A 21,013-nucleotide genomic window follows, 5' to 3' on the forward strand; every position below is an offset into this window, starting at 1 on the left:
GGAAGTAATTAAATGGAGATCTTGGACTTGGATAAAGCACAAGACAGGGAATCTTAGATGCTCTCTATTTGAATGGTCTACACACCCCATTATTTGTTTGCAGGAGCTGGAGCGCCACTAGCCTTGTACTGTCATGAATTTTGGTTTCATGGTTCAGCTTTGTTAGTGGAATTGGGAGGAATTTATGGTGCACAATTGATTGCTTGTGTAAGGTTACACAAGCTACTTTTGACCTGCAATAGCAGGCTTAGCAGGTAATTGATATTTTTTGAAAAATAAAATAATTAATAAATTACAATATAATTAGGAAAATAGTTAGTTAATAATTATAGTTAAGTGGGTGTGGTAACTTTTTCAGTTACTTATTCAGTAAAAAAAAAATAAAAAAAAAATTTAAGTTAAACATTAATCATTAACAAAATAATTTCATCCATCCCTTTCACCTTCAGTAACAAAATTCATCCCATTCACCTTTCATTTTTTCAATATTGTCCAAACCTGATTGAAGCTGAACCTGATTGAAGCTGGATCCATCCCCTCATTCATGTTCATCATCTCCAGTTAGGTTACGCCTACTCCCAAACCCCCAAACCCCCAAACCTGATTCTCCTCTTTCACTCAAACACCATCCCCGATTCTTCATCGTGACCTCCATCCGTCGTGAGCTCCATCGTGACCTCCATAGTGCAGTAGCCTCATACACAGCAACGATTGTAAGATCAAGATTTGGTCATGTGGTACAACTCTATGTTTTGATGATAACAAGTATTTATTTGTGGATGAACAATGATGATACTCTAATGTTTGTCTTGAGTGTTTTGACAAACAGGTTCTGATTCTGACACCAGAAGATATATTCATCAGAAGATCTGAGGATCAGAAGATCTGAGGATCAGAGGATCTGAGGATCAGAGGATCTGAGGATCAGAGGATCTGAGGATCAGAGGTTCTGAAGATCAGAAGATCTGAGGATCTGAAGATCAGAAGATCAGAAGATCTGAGGATCAGAAGATCTGAAGACCAGAAGCTCTGAAGGTCCAGAAGCTCTAAAGGTCCAGAAGCAGAAGTTACGAAAGTCAGAGGATCCAAGCTTCCCTCTGACTCTGATCACCAAGCTTTACAAGTTCCAACACGAAGCATTCCTCTGATCAGAAGTCAATGGTTAAAGGCAAATGTCTCTATCAAGAAGTACAAGAGCAGTGTACTATTATGACAAGCCTACCTACCAAGGTTCAGCCACAGCAGGTTCTGGAAGTTCCAGAAATGCCCTCCAACGGTCATATTCTCTCAACAGAAATATCCTTTGCACCTTGGACTTTTTAAGGCTGAAGAAAAGAAGAAAGGAGAGAGAGAAATCAAGAGCTGCAATACAAGAAAAGATTCAAGCCTCTACTTTCTTCATCTGTTCTTATTTAGTTTACACTCAGCTTTTTTAGAAGCAAACCTTTGTAAACACCAACCTCAAACAGTTGTTTGATTTTCCTTAAGGGACCGGGTAGGTCAGTACCCTTAAGAAGACTAAGAGAGTGAATCTTAGTGGTGATTCCTTTAGGAGATCAAGGTTGATCGGATCCTAGAGAAGGCTAAGAGAGTGAATCTTAGTGATAGCTAAGTCAGTGTATTGTTAGTCACTTGTAGGTTTCAAGTGCAGTTGTAACAATTATCTGATTAGTGGATTGCCTTCATTCTAAGAAGGAAGAAATCACCTTAACGGGTGGACTGGATTAGCTTGATGGATTTATCAAGTGAACCAGGATAAAATACTTGTGTGCTTCTCTCTTCTCTCTATCTTTATCCGCTGCACCTTCTATCTCAGAGAAACCGAAAAGATTTACTTTAAATCTTAAGGGGAAAGTTTTTATATTCAAAACTCTATTCAACCCCCCCTTCTAGTCGTTTTTCACACCTTCAACGATGATGTAGCCTCATCCCCAAACCCGATTCTTCTCTGTTGGAGTTCCGATTAGGTAAAACTCATCCATTTCCTTCATGGTTGCTTCGATTTGGCCCTCGTGTGTTCTGATTCTAGGGTTTTCCTCCATTGCTACTGACATCGTGTGTTCTGGTTTGAACTGTAGCGGGAGACAGGAGACCTGATTTTGCTTTCTAGGTTTTTGGGTCGGTTGCTGGAGTTGATCATGTCTTCTAATACCCAGGAGTCTCGATCCAACTGTCATAATGATGAGCCCCCACTGCAGTCCCCAGTTCAGGTAACTACTAATGCCCCTGGTCCCTGTCTTCTAGCAGCTAAGTTCTAAAAATTACATACCTGGGTTAGGAAGTTGTGTTTTACCTGCATTTGATACCTGCATTTGACCTATCATTTTAAGTTGTGGTTGTTAATTTGTAAGCAAGGATTCTGAAAATTCCATAGCTGTGTTATGCTTTGTGTGGAAAAATAAGTTCTGAAAATTACATACATTGCTGCGTGTGAAAATTAATTTTTATTGGTTGATTGCACTGCCTGCCAGGATGCACAAGATGTTCTAGTGCAAGAACATCATCTCACTGGGGCAGCTTGCTCTCTTGGTGAAGAGGAAGAAGGGTCATTTGGAGAACATGAAGAAGATGAGAGTGATGAAGAAGATTGTAGTAATGAAGAAGATGGGAGTGATGGAGAAGATGGGAGCGATGAAGAAGATGGGAGTGATGAACAAGCTGTTGAGGAACAAGTTCATGATACGGCTGAAACTGAAATTGCTATCAATGGTTTAGAAGACTTGGGGGGTGTAATTTTCAAAGAACTATCTGTGAATGACATTCTTAGATATCACTTTCCGGATCGCGAAGTTGGTTACTTGTTCTATAGTTGGTATGCTCGGATGCACGGATTTGCTGCTAGAAAGTGCAGGACAGTAAAGAACAAAGATGGAGATGTTATTCAACAAACATTAGTGTGCTTTAGAGAGGGTAAAAGGAAAGACTATGATGGAAATGCCGGTCAAAAGAGAAAGCGTTTTCCGAAGAAAGACACAAGATGTGAGTGTAAGGCTCATTGCATGCTCCATGTTCTCAAGGTTGACAACCGTTGGCATGTTAAATTTGTTTGTGATGACCATAATCATGTGCTTGTTGGAGACAATTTGATTGGACTGGCACCTGCCCATTGGAAAATGAATGAGGCTGACATTACTCAATTGAATTGCTATAGGATAGCAGGAATCAACACTCCAAAAACTTATGGTGTGTTTGACAACCAGATGGGTGGATATCACAATGTTCCTTTTGGTCCGAGACAAATGTACAATGAACGATTTAAAAAGAAGAAGGACAAAGTATGTGATGCGAGAGGTGTCATTGGTTTCTTACGTAAGTTGAAGGAGAAAGATTCTGATCTGTTTTGGAAACACACTTATAATGAGGATCGAAGGCTAGACAAGTTGTTTTGGAGTGATGGTTGCAGCCGTGACAACTATTCATTGTTTGGTGATGTGTTGGCATTTGATGCAGCGTACAAGAAGAACAAGTACAAGCGGCCACTTGTTATATTCTCTGGGGTTAATCATCACAACCAGACAATTATATTTGCTGCTGCTCTAGTTTCCAATGAGCAAGAGGATACATATGTTTGGTTGCTTCAGAATTTGTTGGATGCAATGCACGGGAAGTTTCCAGTGTCGGTGATCACAGATGGAGATCTGGCAATGAAAAAAGCGATTAGAAAGGTTTTACCAAATGCTCATCACAGGTTATATGCTTGGCATCTTCTCCGGAATGCAGTGAGCAATGTTGCTGAACCAAAATTCATTAAAATACTTACTAGATGCATGCTTTGGGATCTTGAAGTAGCTAAGTTTGAGAAAAAATGGGCTGAAATGGTGATTGAATGTGGATGTGAAGAGAATGAATGGGTTCAAGACTTGTATGCGCGAAAGAAGATGTGGGCTACTGCACATATGCGGGGTGACTTTTTTGCGGGCTTCCGTACGACCACTCAGGTTGAGGGATTACATGCCCAGGTTGGCAAGTTTGTGGACTCATGGAATAACTTGACATATTTTACGCACAATTTCAACCGATATTTGAGTTAACAGTGACAAAGGGAACTTGAGGCTGATTTTGCATCTATGCACGGAGACCATGTTCCTCAAACCCAACTAAAGAGACTTGAAAGGTCCGCTTCCAACCATTATACAAATAGCATTTTCAAGCTTATCTCTAAGGGTCTTCATCGGTCAATGATGCTAAAGGTGGATCTTTACAAGGAGACTTCAAGTTCCATCATTTACTTTGTCTCGCATGTCTCCTTGTCTAGTAGGAAATGGGTTGTCTCATTGTGCCAAACAAGTGCTGTCTTTAAATGCTCTTGTATGAGGATGGAATCGCATGGTATTCCGTGCGATCACATTCTTGTTGTATGCAGATTTTTAGACCTGCCTGAAATTCCCTCAACCTTAATTATGGGGAGATGGACCAAATCAGCAAAAGAGGGTCTTGACTTGCGTGGGGAACAATTGGCTTCATGGGACCCAATGGATGTTTGTAGATTTCACGTTTTGAGGGAAAACTGCAGGAGGATGGCTAAAGCAGCTTGTAGAGCACCAGATAAGTTTCGGGAAACAAATGAGATTGTTTTGAAACAGGAAAGAAAGATGGAAAAAGTGATGATGTAGTAAAAGAACCTGTACCAAGGGTGGATAATGATCCTGACAGGTACTTGCGTGACCCCCTCAAACACGTTAAAAAACGCATGGATAGTGCACCTGGAGTGAGTAGAGAGGGGAGACGTATTACCCACTGCGGTCTTTGCGGTGATGCGGGGCATAATCGAAAAACTTGCCTAAGACAAACACAATGAGGTGAGAATATTTCTGTTTTGGTCCATAATTGTGATGCTAGTTGGGTTTACATGTGTTGAGGCTCTATCTTTTCTTTTTTCCTTTTGACATATCAATTTCCAAAACACAATCCAATTAATTAATTGTAGTAGTAATAATTAATTTTGATCTTTGTATTGTAACAGGTGTGCTGCTGGAGCATTGATGCAGTTGAAGTGCATACTTGGAGATGTGGTTGGAGATGGTCTGTTTGTACCTTACTCATATATTTGTAATTTCATTTAGGTTTGATGATGGATCATAAGCTAATACATTGATGAGCTGTGGTGTGTTTGGTTTGTTTGAATTGTAATAATTCTAGTATGTGGACCCTTGTTGGTTTCATTTGTGGTATCGTTTCTGTTTATGTGACTTTTGAAAATGCTGTTTCAAAATGTGCTGGACCAGTGGACATGCCTTAATTATAATTATAATTCTGTTTAGTAACTAACAATTCCCTATTTCACTTCACGAATTAGGCTTTTATTTTTTAACAGGTTGTAATTTTTTTTTTTCTATTTTAGCATTTTTTGGAGGAAGATATTGATTGGGCCTTTAAATTTAGTGGCCCAAACCGGCCCAAACAATCCAAAGAAAGTAGAAAGTAGGGTGATTCCAGATTTTTGTTATGTTTTGGCTGGCATTTTTGGATGAGTATATTGTTTGGGCCTTAAAATTGAGTAGCCCAGCAGCAATCCAACCATACTTTTTAAAATCGTGTTATAAAATGTTGACGAAACATTAATGCATGAAAAGAGAATTTTATTTGAACAACCAAACATTAAACTACGGAACCTTAAACTACATCTGACAAATTTAAATTAAAGCGGCGAGGATGTCGGTTTACAATAAAGTTCAGTAACGACGACGGTAGTGACGGCGGTAGTGGTAGTGAATAGCGACTTCATAAGTGTCACAAAACTTGGTAGGCCTAACCGTTATACTGTCACCCTCATCCAAATTGTGTTCTGACACAAAATCATACCACCCTGTCCCCCCAAAATAACACGTGAATGCACTATCGTAGTGCCAAATGAGTCTCACATTGTAACGTCTCCCTCCTGTGGTTTCCAAATGGACATGTGAATACCTTCGTGACATCCATGTTATGACAAAACTTGCGGGGATGCACTAAAAATCAAAGTTGAGCACAATTGAATTAGATGCTGAAAAATAAAATGATGCACAAATTAATGAGATGATGACAAAATCAGTTTCACTACCAAGGTTTGGTCCGCTGAAGCTTGAGAATATGTAATATCCTTGGTGAAAGAAGGAACAAAAGGACCATGCCCCTCTCTCTCTTCATGTCCAACAGGTTGTTGGACCTCCGGCAGGATCATCTCTTCCTCATGTTGTGATTCATCATCTGAATGAACCTCAATTGGCTCCTCCTTGATCTTGCCATATGTAGAGCTGACCATTTTTTCTAATGGAATTGAGTTGTGAGTGAGGGTAGGTCGGTTGAAAGGGACGTGAGTGAGGGTGTGGGTGGGTTGAAAGGGACATGAATGAGGGTGGGTTTATATAGAAGGGGTTTGTTGGTGGGGGAGTAGTTATAAGAATTAATGGGTTGTTAATGGAAAATTGAATGAGTTTTGGTATGGTAGTTACGGTTAGCAACTTTGACCATAAAGTTGGGAAACGGTGAAAAAATTAGGCCTGACCTGACCATGCATTCAAGTTTCTAAAATTTTGAAATTCTAACATGCTGATCAGCATTCAAAGCCACATAATTTTTAACTTTGCACTTAGGTCCTTGCATTTAATCCTTATTATTAATGGTTTAGTGTCAACAAATTATTGGGCCAAGTCGGCCCACTACTCAAATTTTTGTGTTAAAATTTAATGGGCCAAGTCGGCCCACTACTCACTTTTACTTAAATTTTTTTGTAAAAAATTAATGGGCCAAGGCGGCCCACTACTCACATTCTTTTGTTACTGTTTAATGGGTCACGAAGACAACATTTAATAAAACTAATAGAAATAGCCCAATGGTCACTTTTTCTAATGCATACTCAGAACTACAAGCACTCATACAGTATATGGATGGGTCACTACTACTCAGAACTATAAGTACTCAGCAAATGCAATAATATCATATCATATGTTCCGACAAATGGTGGTAATACTATGCATTGCCCACCAGAGGAAATTCAATGCATTGTATTACCACAAAATCATCCAATCATCCAAATGTGGCATAATTACAAGAGGTTCAACAGGCAACAAAACATATTTGCGACAAAATACTCATGTGGTGGAAAAACATGTAAATCAACAACAAAAAACCATATTCTCCACAACTTGCACTAGCCTCCTCCACAGCCACATCAAGCTGAACATTAGCAAACAACAAAAAACTTCAAAGGTGCTGGCAGTGCTGGCCTCAATCTATATCAGCAACATGAAGGCTGGTCCAGAGCAAGGAAGCCTTCTCTTCAAAAATTCTCCTCATGTCGTTATGATCTCCAGATAAAAGACTAGTGCCTGTTTTCAAACGCACAGCACAATCATTCGGCTACAACATAAACATAAACAACATCATGTTATTGAGGCTAAAACAAATGTTATTAATTGGAAAAATAGCACAAACAAACAGCCACATGTACATGTGTTAAGAATTACTTACATATCCACTGTGATTGGGGCTAAACCCAGCTCCCATCTCAAGCCAATTCAGCACCCAAACCGCTGAATCATGACTGCAGTCTAAACAGGAGGAATTAATTAGACAAAGTACACAAACAGTTGCTGGATTTCTATATAATCCATTAATTACTGTTACACATACCTGCTCCAAGTGTTGGGGATTCCCCTTGCTTCCTTCAGCTGCCATGAATGAAAATCTGACATTTTTCGGAAGAAATCCATTTCAACATATCCGCCTGATGTACTCATCATTTGCATAAGTGTATCACACTGCCAACATAACCAGAAAAACATTAAATTTGAAGGTGAATAAATAATGCAAGTAAGATATTGAAGTTAGACAAGTAATTACCATTGTTCGCATGCTTGCACATCTAATGGGTACATCATCCACATTGAGATGGGAATCAAAGTAATAGATAGCATAATCCACAATAGAAATTACCATCAAATACCAATGACCAGACTCACTTTTCATAGGAACATAAATCTACCTCATAATCACCGGTTAATTATCCTCCTTTCTTTTTACTGTTGAAACATAAGAATATTATGAAAAAAATATAAGATGGCTTTATTGGGCGAATATAGTATAAAGTTTGATTATAAAATATGGCTTTATATATGAAATGCGCTGCACAGCGAAAATTGATATTATATTTGATATCCCAATTAATATTTTGATTATAAAAAAATAAAAACATTCAACTCAACTTCTCTTAATATCTTTAAATTTCCCTGGTTTAAATCTCAAGATTGCTTATCTTGTTGTAACACTTCTAATTTATAAAAACTTTACGGCACCCAAAAAAACTATGAAACACATGGAGAGCAGCAACATAAACTAACTAACTTTGATAAGAACTTAAGTCACAAAATTCAATTAAGCATACTGAATAAAATGATTATAAAAGCCATCAGAGGTTATATTGCAGGAATATACAATTGTGTGTTATGTGTATATAGAAGTGGGTTCAAATTTTTCAATAATTGGTTTATGAAAGTGAGGCATGGTAATCCTCGTAGCCATTGCTTGAATAATACTCCCTCCGGTCCTTTTTATAAGAAAAACTTGGCCAAATCACACAAACCAAGAAAACATATTTTTTTTATAAAATAAACTATTATGTTTAATTCCAATGATGTTTTTTCCTTTTTACAAGAACAATCACACTAATTACCATAAATGTTGACCATGCCTATTGGGTGCTTGCAATTTCCCTCCAAATTTTTGCATTGGGAATATGTCTCTTTGCATTGGAATTGATTATTTGACTTAATTTTATTAAGGTGTTTCTTATAAATAGGACCAAAAAAAAGTTGGCAAAGTGTTTCTTATAAAAAGGACCGGAGGGAGTATTTTTAGGAATATAACTTGGATGTTGAGTCTTCACATTGTAGCTTAACAATGGAAGTCTTCTCCAATAGCCAACTTTCTTGGATGCTGAACAAAAGGTAACGAAAATATTGAAGTCACATTGATCACCCTTTAAAAGAACCAAATAACGCAGAAAAATAAACATAAAAGAATGAATAAAATAAGTGCCAGCAAAATACTCTTTCAAAAACTTCATAGAATAAGGACTAACCATAAATACAGAACTCTATGAAAGGGTAATTAAAAGGTTTCTTGGAGAAGGGCCTGTTAAATAAGATCACTTGTAAAACCCCATTCTCCAATCTTCCCATATGTTAGTACCCCTGGATGAGCAATTAACAGGAATAAATAACTCAAGCATTGAACAAACTTATGCGAGTAAAGTAGATTAAGCCAGTTAGCAAAGACTTTTACTTTCAATTCTATATATCAATGGTAATCTTAGAAGCAAATAGGTAACCCATTGGATTTTTCATTTTAATTTCTTCTCTTAAAAGAGTTAACAAATAATCCATACCTACATCAGTTTGGAAATAAAACCAACCTTGTTGTCCATATGCTGCACCAGCCACAAAAAAGGTACAATTAGGTTGAAGAAATTAAAAGAATGGATATAGGCAGAAAATAAGAATATCATTGGAGTAGGATAAATGAGGCACATCCTCACATCCCAATCAAAAAATCAAATCCAACCAAATGTGTCAAACCATTGAAGAGGGAAGAAAGAAACAATCAAATATCAATGTGCAGCTTTCCTTAAGATAAACCACAAAAGTGACATATATCCTGATAGAAGATAAAACATAAATTACAGGATATGAGTTTTATTACCTATAAAAGTTGTTGTTGCCCATAACAGTTGTTTCCCAGAATCAAATAATATAATTGCAGATAGAAGGGCGGAGATAAAACAGCTGATGAATGAGCAGAACAAATGATTTAAAGCCCTTATATAGGGAGAAAATGGGGTCAAGGCGCAGATAACAAAATAAAAAAGGAGATTAAAAGATATTGAGGGTTCCAAAGATTACATTTGAAATTGGCATGGTTTTTGAGGTAAAACATAAACATCTATTGGCTATAAACGTGACAATTGAATAGAGAAGATGAGGGGCCGAGTTGCAGTAATTCGAATGGGAAGAGAAAAAGAGAAGATGGAGGAAAAATTAACACTGAGAGAGAGACAAACAATGGAGATATTGGGATGATGAAATTGGGTTAAATGAAAAGGAGAGAGAGAGAGAAGCGTTTTCCATCAAAAAAAAAAAAAAAGAGAATGTTCTATCCAAGAACATAGAGATGATGTACGGTACTCATAGTGTGATGATCATGATGTGAGAATCTAGAGAGAGAAAGTAACTGAATTTCAAGCTTTTATTTCTCAAGCTCAAAGTCCCTTACAATTGGTAACCGTCCCCTATTTATAGATGTGGGGGTTGGGCTTGGCGCCCCTAATTTCTCTTAATGGGTCAGTTGAGCCTCCCGGGAGAAGGCCCAATTTCCTGACTTGCACGTCGCCCCGGACTGGCGCGCCTGGGCGAGGGACTCCAGGTCTCGCCCAGTCTAGAGAGCAGCGTTATATTGGAAACAACCGAGTGAAATCAATTTAAATTTAAAATCACGGGATAATGGAAAGAGAGAGAAGCAATTAAATGAAGCAATTTGAAATTTAAACTGATTTTGGGATAAAATGATAGTAAATTAGGGAATAATGGGGAGAGAAAAAGCAGTGAAATTAAATAGGAGAGAGATTTCGTAGGAGACTATCTCGGTTAAATATGAAAAAAATTAAAATACTAATTTTTTTTTTGTTGAATACGAAAAATAAGAACTGACTATATGGATATTGTCAAAAAAAAAAAAAGAACTGACTATATGGATTGGCTATAAGATATTATTGATTTTTTTTATGAAAAATAGAAATCAAGTTCGGTTGCTACCTATTATTACTAGTGCGATAACCCGTGCGTTACACGGAATTTTGTGTTGGAATTTTTTAATAAATAAATTAGTTTATATATATATATGTATTTTTAAATTATAAATAAGTCAATCGTATATAAGTCAACATTGTTATTATATATGAAGAGAAAAATTGAATAAACAAATGAAATTGTGTTGTGTACATTAAACATTTCTAAAAACTTCCTTAAACATTGGTTTGTTGTTTGCTCGACTCATCCCGTATGCAAAGTTTAAGACCCTTTCTTTAACGTATTATAGAGAGAGTTGCATATAACTAACCATGACTGAAGGCGGGCCTCAGAAGAAAGAGCCCAGCCTGAGATAGTGTTTGTCCTTGACTTTTGTTTATGGTCATCGCAAAAAACATACTGCAATTGAAAACTGTCTTCTTCTGAATTTAATTGGAAATTTGGAATCAGAAAGAATCAAATCTATTATTAAAATGTGCACTTTGTCATTAGCATTTTTTTTCCGTGATAACAGTTGCACCAATAACACGTTCACCAAGGTCATCCACAATTAACCTGGTTCCATTGCATAAACATGCTGTTTGGTCTATATTTCTCAAAAGCATGATTGGAGTACCAACTTTCAATAATAGTTTGTGGTTTAGGATTCCTGAACTTTTAGTGTCGTTCAAAATTTTGTTGTAAATCACTCACCTCAGATTTCAAGATCGCAAGGCAGAGTTATAGCTCAAATATTCATGTTCTGTTGCAGCTATCATGTCAAGCATGTAAGTGTTTATCATCTTGAAAGAAACTTAGTTAGAATAAACTTAGCCACCACCTATATGTATACTCACTTTTCTTTAATTTAATTTTCAGCTCCTTGCAAAAAAAAAAATCACCTATTTTTTCTCTCCATCTCTTTCTTATTTTCCTATCACTATCTCATGTTATATCTTTGTTTCTCACTATTCTATTATTATCTCTCCCTTGCGCATAGTTGTATTAGATGGTGTAAAGAAAAAGTATAGATTACTATTTATTAAATCACATAACCTGCGAATATTAGATTGATATATACATAATAAAATTAAGCGAGCAATATAAATAAAAAACATGGTTTAAATATTAGAGTTAACCAATACTAAAAATGTCCCTAGACTTCATGAGGATAGCCTAGTTATTAGAGTTTAAATGACGAAGATACCAAGAACTAATTAAGCAAAAAGCTTCCTCAAAATTCATACCAATGCCATCTGAATCCATCAAACATTTATATGTTTTCCTTCTTCTTTGATTATTTGCATCAAATTAATAAAAATACTTCATATGAGGATGAAATTCAGAAACCACAGTTTAAGAATTGGACTGTTGAGAGGCTGAAATCAAGAAACTCAATGTTTGAAAGAAGCCTGATGCATAATCTTATTTGTACAAATTAAAGAAGGCTTAAGAATCTTGGTGCTTTTCCTGGATGGTTCTCATAAGCAAATTCATGAATCAAAGAGTGAAACCATACCGAATAGAGGAGCTTCCGGTCCTTCATATTCAAACCAATTAGTTATAAAACCAAATCTCTATTTGATCGTGGTTTGAAAAAATAAGTAAAAACTGCATAACAATATGAGAATAATGCTTGACTTACTATCTTTTAAATGAAAAAAAGATATGTACTTTCCATTAAACGACACACCAAATTCCTTGTCTGTCTACCCTAAAAAAATATTTCTTGTCTCTCTTTCAATTATCTTTAAATTCGTACTCTCTCATAGTGGTCTTACAGTAGATTTTTTTTAGTAAAAAGATTATTCTAAGATCTCATGAGTAGAAAAGAAGGCCATAATTCAAGACTCTTGTTACTGATTAATGAAAGACACCAAATTATCTCATATTCTAATAATTGGAAAAGTTGAAGAAAAGTCAAATGAACAGAGTCAGAACCCCCTCTCCTCACAATGCAATTTGAAATCGTGAATGAGAGGAAAAAAAGATAATTGCTATATCCTCCAAAACAATGAGTCGTATAATCCTCCGAAAAAGCATCAATGAGCCTTGTAGAATTCTTGGTTCAAGATACAACCTAATATCAATTAATTTATTTTTGAGCCTTTTTCTTTTATCAAACTTACACCTTGAATGTTTTAGTTATAAAAAATCAAATGTCACTTTCTTTCCTTCTCTCAATGTTGTTTCTTTTTAGTAATTTAAATAATTATAACGTAAAAATATTGAAAATATTTGAATACTAATTTGATTAAATAGTTTAATTTTTATAGTGTAAAAATGTTTTACACTGACACTCAACTTTTTCTCAAGGTATCACTAAGTTGCGCGGATTTATACTTATTTATTTATTTGTTTAAACAGTTTGGCTAAGACTCTACTTCAAGAAATGACAATCACTCTTAATGACCAAGTCTACTTTATAATATATGCGATTAGAAATATAAGTTTACGTAAATATCATAAATATTTAAAAACTAAAATTTAATTATGATATCTTTTTTACGTTGTTAGAGCATAGTAATTGACTCTTAAGTTCTTAGATAATTATTTTAATGAATTCATTAGTAAAAATATTTACCGAAGTTATAACTTAGAGTAATGTTTTTTTGTGTGCAATTGAGTAATTTTAAAAATCACAACATGCTATTTTGGGTAGTTCATTTATATAGAAAAATATAATGCTCGGGAATGAACAATTTAAAATTGGGTATGTTAAGTTTTTTTTTAAAAAAAAATTGAGTATTCTTAGAAGGTTTGATGTGAGCCTGAATAACTTCAAGGGCATATTTCACAACGAGCCTCTGAAGAGCTGCTTGAGTTTGAAGGTGAGGTCCCTGCAACTTGACCAATCTTCAATTTGTGCATACCCTTATTGTTACTTAAGAAATTGTTGCTTACTTTGTAAATGAGAAGTTTGAGTCTGTTTAATCAAGAAAACAATGGTCACTTTAAGATATTTTCACATGGTAATAGTATGGTTGATCATAAATGAAGGAATGATCTAAATGATCTATTTACAATGTTTTATTGTTGTAATATTATGTTTTTATTGGATTTAATAGAGGTTCAATTAAAATGTGTTGTTTAAATTGGATACAATAGAATTTTCGGTCCAACAAAATTTCTTTTCATATTTGAAGTTACACTCATAAGTTTTTATTTTCAATTTCAAAACAAAATTGTTGTCAATGAATGAAATACATAATTAATAAATTTTCGTTGTGGTTTTGTTTTGTTTAGTGCTCATTTTTTTATTCTCTTAAATCTAACAGCTACAAAATTGGCAAATAATGATTTTAGTATATCCATTTTGTATTAAATATTTGTATTTGTACATGCCTAAATATAGAAAAATCCACCATGTACGGGCCAGAACATTCTACATGAAATTACTTTCATGTTAAAACCAATAGAAAAAATTATCTTCAAATAATTTGAGTGCACTGTCCATAGTTTTAAAATAAATTTAGGATTAGTTATATATATTTTTTGGTTTCACTTTGTAAGTCCCCAGCCTAATAATTTTAAATATACGTATTTACATCAAGGACAAAATCATGTATACATCTCATGTGGAAAATTGAAGATTTTGGCTAATTAATTTCTTTTTGTTGTGAAATTTTTATATTGATTAAATTAGTGTACGAGTACAAAACACTATAATCGAGTGCCCGAATTTATGTTTTTTTGAATATCTACTTCTTTATTATGATTGTTCTTTCATTTTTAGCATATTAAATTATTTATAATTAAAATAATTATTGATTTATCAAATGTAATAAAAAAAATCGTCGTGCAGCGCACGGAGAAAAACACTTGTCGAATTACACACATCCATATCAATCAAATCAAACTTGTAATCTATAATTGTCACCAAGGACATATCTTCAGGCGTCCACATGCAGCATTTGCCCCCACAAAATTCTAGCATTTATGTATATATGTCAAACTGCCCCATGATTTAACTACATGTTTCAAACTGCCCCCCACTATGTCTAATATTTCTTGTTACTTAGCCAAAGACAAGTATGATGTGCACAATATATTGGTAGTAGAATGTCCTACCCGCTCATGAATTAATATGAACCTCCTATGATGAGGTTAAACAACTCCATATGATATCTTAAACAACCCGTATATTTTAATGTGATAAAAAAGTTAATATGATTTAAGTACCTGAAAATATATAGGAATAAATTGGATTTATTTCCTCAAAAAAATCTTAGCTTTTAGTTCTCAACTTTAGTGAAATAAGTGAAGTTAGGGTTTAGGTTACTTTGGGGGTTGATATTTGGGTTATTTTATGTAATCATCTGGGTTTTATTTCTTGTACTTTTTTCTTCTCCTTTTTGTGTTTGGGTCTGGCACCCCTTATGCTAGTTTTGAATACAATTCTTTGTTTATAAAAAAAAAGTGAAGTTAGTATGTGTGGTGTATTTTATGGTAATTTGAACAGTCACAAAAGCATTTGTACCGGTTAAACACTGTCAATAATGCATAAAAACTTCCACAAAAGTGAACGAAAAAGAGTAATCTTACATGTTTTATTAATGTTTGAGACTAAAATATATGAATTTTTTTAGGGACCAAAACCAATTCACTTAACCATATGTATTCATGAGTTGCCCCCACAACATAACCTTTCTGGATCTGTCACTGATTGTTACATATCATACTAGCATTCAAACTAATCATATCAAACAAACACCTATCCATAATCGTTTGAAACCCAATACAAGAATCATAAAACACATGTAACAAGCAATGTCTTTGATACAAAAATTATAAAATACAATACATAAATCCTAAATATAATCAATATCAAGTCAACCCCTAAACGAGTCATCCCTCCTCTTTTTTCTCTTTCTGCCTCTACCACTGCCACCCTCATCATGCATATCATACAAAGCGCACTTTATGATTGTGTGCATGTTCTGGCTTGCCTCCCATACCTTCATTCCCTCAGCATATCCTGACTCCTCGGTGTCCACAACTATCAAGTTCCATGACCTCAGGTGCTCAAGAACACACTGATAAATTGTATAACAATTAAATATAAGTTATACTAAAATTGTTTAACGTATTTGTATCATAACAAACAAATACTCACCCGAGATGGTCATATAGAAAGACTAATACAACTGCTCCCTAGGCTAATACAGTTGTTCCATTGTATGGCCGAGACTAATCTCGTTTGCATTTTAATTGCAAATGAGATTGTTGATTTACTAAAAAGAAGAAGGAATGGGAGTCTGGTATTGAAAACGGATTTTGCCAAGGCCTATGACAACGTGGACTGGAATTTCCTTTTGGATACATTGGTTTTAATGGGGTTTGGAAACAGATGGGTTACATGGATCCACATATGCATCTCTACGGCCTCATTAGCGGTGTTGGTTAACGGGTCTCCAACGGATTTTTTCCAGATGAAAAAATGTCTAAGGCAGGGGGACCCTCTGTCCCCACTCTTGTTCAATTTATGTGAATCTTCTTTTTTTTGCCTCTTAAATCAGTTGCTAGAAGGTTCTGAGCCGAGTGGGATTCATGTGGGAAATGGTGTGTTCTTGAACCTTCTTCAGTTTGCCGACGATATGTTGTTGTTTTGTGATAATAACATGGAGCAACTACGTAATATTCTAGCAGCGATCGAATCCTTTCTACTTCGATTGGGCGAGACAACAGGGCCCTCGCCCAGGGATGCTTGCCTCAAGGCGACGCACAAGCCAGGGAGTTGGGCCTCCCCAGAGAGGCCCAACTGGCCCACTAAGGACGGTTAAAAACGCTAGGCCCAACCCCAAGCCTATAAATAGAGGGCGGTTACCAATTGTAACAGACTCTTAGCTCATTTGAGAAATAACAAACTTGAAATTCAGTTACATTCTCTCTCTCTCTCTCTCAAGATTCTCACATTGCTATCCTCTCACTCTAGGTTCTATACCTTATCTCTATGTTCTTGGATGGAACATTTGACGCCGTTTGTGGGGATCGGTAGATTTCGATTCCCAGACTATGTGGATTGTGATTTGGTTGAGAGAAGTTCGATTTTCTGTGGAATTTTCTTTGATTTTCGTATTTTCAGTTGAATTCCTGGTTTGCGGTTGGAATTTGATGGAGACACGTCGTCGACGACGCGACAGACCGTTGGAGCAGAGGCGCGGTTCACCACGACATCGCGTGAGGGGAAGGCCGCGCCGTGAGCAACTCAAGCAATCGACTCCTCCTTCACATTCGCCGCCTCCTCCTCCTCCTTCTCCGACGCCTTAGTTACCTTCTCCACCGTCTTCACCCGAGCAACAGGGATCTCCAGCGCACTCGCCGGAGGTCTCAGAAGATGGAACGCCGTTGCCTCAGGCTCCGATCACTCACAGAGATTGGAGACGTCTGATCCGCAACGTTGACGACATACGACAGCGGAATGATTACTTGCAATAGCAGTTAGAGTACTACTGCCTTGAGCAGCAAGACGAAGGAGAGCGGGAAGCATAGACCGTAGCAGACAACATGAAGAACCTTGTTCTCGAGACGTATAGTGGAAAGACCGATCCAAAAGACCATCTGCTTTATTTCAACACGAAGATGGTGATAAGCGCAGCTTCCGATACGGTGAAATGCAGGATGTTCTCGTCGACGTTTAAAGGCACAACAATGGCTTGGTTCACGACTTTGCATCGGGGATCTATTGCGAAATTCCGTGATTTCTCGTCAAAGTTCCTCGTTCAATTCTCCGCAAGCAAGATCAAGCAGGTCACAATTGATGATCTGTACAATGTTCGTCAGTTAGAACGAGAAACCTAGAAGCAATATGTGAAGCGGTACAGTGCTGCATCCGCGAAGATCGAGGAGTTGGAGCCACAAGCATGTGCGCGCGCCTTCAAAAATGGACTGTTGCTGGGAAAGCTAAACAACGAGTTTAGTCGGAAACCCGCTTGCTCGATGACGGAAGTTTGCGCCCGGGCGAATACCTACATCCTGGATGAGGAGGACGACGCGTTCAAAAGGCAGCGTGCGAAAGCGGAAAAGGATGGCGGACAAAGGGGTGTGTCGCCGGAAGGAAAACAAGGTTGGGAGAAGAGAGAAAGCAGTAATCGAAGGGATAAGAAGGTCAATCAACCGGAGGAATTTGCAAAGGAGCAACTCTATCCGAAGAAGGAAAACTTCGAGCATCGCCGCCCATGGCAACAAACTGACCCTCGCCGGCGTGAAAGGCCAGGCAGAGACCCGAATGAGAAATTGACGAAGTTGCTCCGACAGGTAAAGGCAACACACAGAGTTAAAGAGAGCAAAGAAGGAGTTAATCTGCTGCGGGAGGCGGTAGACAGAACTAAATGGTGCGAGTATCATCGCTCGGCCGGCCACGACACCAGCGATCGTTTCTCGCTGAAGGGCGAGATCGAGAGGCTGATTAGGGCGGGACGTGCGCAAATGACTGGCCGCGGGATGGGGGAGCGCCAACAGAGTGAACGCAGGCGGGATGGCCGTCAGCGGACACCAACAACAGATAAGAAGGAAACATTGGCGACAAGAAAGAAAGGAACTGAAGAAACCTTCAATAAGGACCTCAAATCGCCAGTTGAGACGATCAACACAATTGCAGGCGACTTTGGAGGAGGCGGTGACACACCAGCAGCGAGGCGCAAGCATGTGAGGGCGGTGAGTTCAGTACGGGAGTTCTCAACCCCATTTGATTTTCAGCACACATACATAGTGATATCGTCGGCAGATTTCGAGGGGATTAAGACACATAAGGATGATCCTGTGGTAATAATGGTAAGGATTAATAGTTTCAATGTGCAGAGAGTGGTCTTAGATCAGGGTAGCTCTGCGGATATCATCTATGGCGATGCATTTGACCAGTTAGGGTTGACAGACAAAGACCTGATGCTATACTCAGGGACTATAATTAGCTTCTCTAGGGAACAGGTCTGGGTGTGTGGTTACTTTGATTTGGACACGGTTTTTGGTGTGGATGAGAATGCGAAGCTTTTGCGCGTAAGATATTTGGTTTTGCAGGTGGTGGCGTCGTACAATGTCATCATTGGTCGGAATACACTAAATCGCCTCTGCGCAGTGATATCAACAGCTCACCTGGCGGTGAAGTACCCGCTAACCTGCGGAAAGATAGCAAAGATCGCGGTCGATCAGCGCGGGCGAGAGAATGCTATAACAATTGCCTTAGTTTATATGGGAAGAAGGGAGCCAGTGATGGGCACATATGTAATGAGATTGAGATCTTGAAAGGCGGTGAGGGTTGGCAGGGCATACAGGGCCAAAGCGGCACGAGAAGGCAGGAACAACAAATTAGTGAAAGGAATGAGAGATCAAGGGATAACCAAAGTCAGGAAAGGGAAGGTCAAATGATAGGGCAAACTGGGCAATTTACTGATGTTCATGCTAAGGAGCGATGGGAGGACCTGGAAATGGATAAATCTAGTAGGGCGTATTAGTGATCGAACCCAGGCTCACAACTGAGCAGGAAGGGCGCCTGGAGAAGTTGGTGGAAGACAACTTTGACCTCTTCAATTGGGATCAAAGGGATGCAGCACTCTGGAGGTTGCCCAGATTCAACAGGCCAACACCACCGGTGGGGAGTAGAGAGAAAAGGGCGGCGCTACGGGGAGCGACCCGAAACAAATTGGGAAAAGTCGATCAGTTTCAGGGTGAACGGAAGATTGGGGAAGAGCGGGGCCAGGTACAGCGTCGCATGGATAAGGGAAAGAGGAAGGTAGAGTGCGGGAAACCAGCGAGGGCTGCAAAGGTGAGGCCGACAAAGGCGGCCCGACGCGTTAGGCGAGAGAACAGGCTAGGCAAACCTCCTTTCTATTACCGGGTAGTTGAGCAGGGCGACCGGCCTGCCAGGGGCGATGAATGGGAGGCGAGCACATCGGGGCTGAAGGATGAGGTGTTTGGCGTGGTGCTCTGATCAGGAGGGCCAACAACAGGAGCAATGGCCCGGCGAGGAGAAGTAGGGATTAGGTCTAAAATAAATATGCACTATTTTTCTCCACCACAAGAGTTTTTTAATGAGGCATCCCTCAAAAAGTGTAAAATCTCTTTTACAATCAAATACAAAAGGATATTCTCAGCAATACTCCTAACTTTCAACTGAATTGAAACGGTCGCCCGGTGGAAAAAACTCCCTGAAAGTGGCGATCCCAACACGACCTTGATGTCTGGGGATCGCTCCGGAAAGTCCCGCGAGAACCACTTCTACCCCTTGGCGACGTGTGCGGATAAGCTTCTTATCCCAAGAACCTCTCCGAAATATGGGCGAGCAAAAGCCTCCCCGAAACATGGGCGAGCATTTCTAACTAGGCTAAGCCTCGGGCAACTGACATGGTCATTGGGACCCGAGCCACCGTAAGTCCTCACCAAATAAGGCTGGCGAGGCCACACCTGATCTTACGGGAAAAGTGTGTGAACAAAGCCTCAGTCCAAGACTGAGCAAAAGTCCTAGTCATACCCAGCACACTCTCAAGGATGTTGAACGTAATTCAAACTTATAACTGAAAAAAAAAACGCAAGAGTAAAGCATGGCGGGGCAATAAGCAACAGAAGAACGAGGTCGCTCAAAATAACTATTCTCATTAAAGGGAGATAGAGGAGTTACAAGTGTTGGTTTACAAAAAAAAAAACAATTATCACGCGATTGTTCTAAGAACTATTAACGTTTTTGTTATGTTCTATATGTTCTTCATTTAGGAAATGCTCGGCGACAAAGCCTGGAGGATCTTCGGGACCAACTAATCCGGTGGGAGTGACCTTCTTGAACGCCCCCATCGGGCTAAGGTCTAGCTGGGAGTGGAGGTGTTGAATTTGGGTTTTGGCAAGAAAGAAGCCGCGACCACGTTCAAAAACGGCAGCTGCAGCGGCATCTGACCTTAACCTCTCTTCATGGGCCTCCGCGTCGGACTGGGCTTGGACCTTTGCTGCAACCAGAGCCTCGTATTTCCTTACCAGCTCAGCACGGAGAGCATCCAGTTCCGCACCCATGGAAGATATGGTTTGATCTTTGAAGGCCAGCAAATCCTCCTTTGTGTCCGACTCCAATTGTGCCTCCTATATGAATTTCTCAAGCGTACCCTCCAGTTCCAAAATCTTTTTGTCTTGGAATTCCAAGCTGACCTCGGAATGTTTAGCTTGTCCGGCCAACTTTTCGGAGGAGGTGGCCTCTTAGGAAGCTAGCTTAGCCAGAAGTGCTCCTCAACGAATTTGGAGTTGAGGGCGCGAAGGCGAACCACCTCTTGCCG

At 38.5% G+C, this 21,013-nt stretch overlaps 2 protein-coding genes across 15 annotated transcripts; one reads left to right on the forward strand and one right to left on the reverse strand.

Annotated features, from left to right (window-relative positions):
- Positions 1–2,138: 2,138 nt before the first annotated feature.
- On the forward strand, positions 2,139–5,239 carry LOC130724789 (protein FAR1-RELATED SEQUENCE 5-like). Its single transcript, XM_057576070.1, has 6 exons — positions 2,139–2,210; positions 2,472–2,574; positions 2,716–3,963; positions 4,584–4,653; positions 4,964–5,026; positions 5,140–5,239. Exons 1-6 carry the CDS (start codon positions 2,139–2,141, stop codon positions 5,237–5,239), a joined length of 1,656 nt encoding a protein of 551 aa, XP_057432053.1.
- Positions 5,240–6,863: 1,624 nt separating this feature from the next.
- Positions 6,864–10,500, reverse strand: LOC130721877 (uncharacterized). Of its 14 annotated transcripts, none has more exons than XM_057572471.1 (7): positions 9,879–10,492; positions 9,679–9,761; positions 9,392–9,406; positions 7,822–8,000; positions 7,612–7,739; positions 7,450–7,522; positions 6,866–7,338 (listed from the first exon to the last, which is right to left on the reverse strand). In XM_057572471.1, exons 4-7 carry the CDS (start codon positions 7,945–7,947, stop codon positions 7,207–7,209), a joined length of 459 nt encoding a protein of 152 aa, XP_057428454.1. In that variant the 5' UTR covers positions 7,948–8,000; positions 9,392–9,406; positions 9,679–9,761; positions 9,879–10,492; the 3' UTR covers positions 6,866–7,206. The 14 variants fall into 14 exon arrangements, 11 of the variants coding, with proteins under 11 accessions (XP_057428457.1, XP_057428456.1, XP_057428454.1 ...); XM_057572470.1 differs by having other exon boundaries at positions 7,822–9,170; XM_057572469.1 differs by having other exon boundaries at positions 7,822–9,170; positions 9,365–9,406.
- Between the last annotated feature and the right edge of the window lie 10,513 nt (positions 10,501–21,013).

The sequence above is a fragment of the Lotus japonicus genome, chromosome 6, assembly GCF_012489685.1.
Source record: "Lotus japonicus ecotype B-129 chromosome 6, LjGifu_v1.2".
Lineage (NCBI taxonomy): Eukaryota > Viridiplantae > Streptophyta > Magnoliopsida > Fabales > Fabaceae > Lotus > Lotus japonicus.

Excerpts from the sequence above, each read along its gene's own strand:
- LOC130724789 (XM_057576070.1), top strand. The coding sequence starts at position 2,139 with ATGTCTTCTAATACCCAGGAGTCTCGATCCAACTGTCATAATGATGAG. Across the intron at positions 2,211-2,471 it reads CACTGCAGTCCCCAGTTCAG|GATGCACAAGATGTTCTAGT; the intron begins GTAACTACTAAT and ends ACTGCCTGCCAG. Across the intron at positions 3,964-4,583 it reads GGGATTACATGCCCAGGTTG|GAAAGAAAGATGGAAAAAGT; the intron begins GCAAGTTTGTGG and ends GTTTTGAAACAG.
- LOC130721877 (XM_057572471.1), bottom strand. The coding sequence starts at position 7,947 with ATGAAAAGTGAGTCTGGTCATTGGTATTTGATGGTAATTTCTATTGTG. Across the intron at positions 7,740-7,821 it reads GTGCAAGCATGCGAACAATG|TGTGATACACTTATGCAAAT; the intron begins GTAATTACTTGT and ends TTATGTTGGCAG. Across the intron at positions 7,339-7,449 it reads GCCCCAATCACAGTGGATAT|CCGAATGATTGTGCTGTGCG; the intron begins GTAAGTAATTCT and ends TTTATGTTGTAG.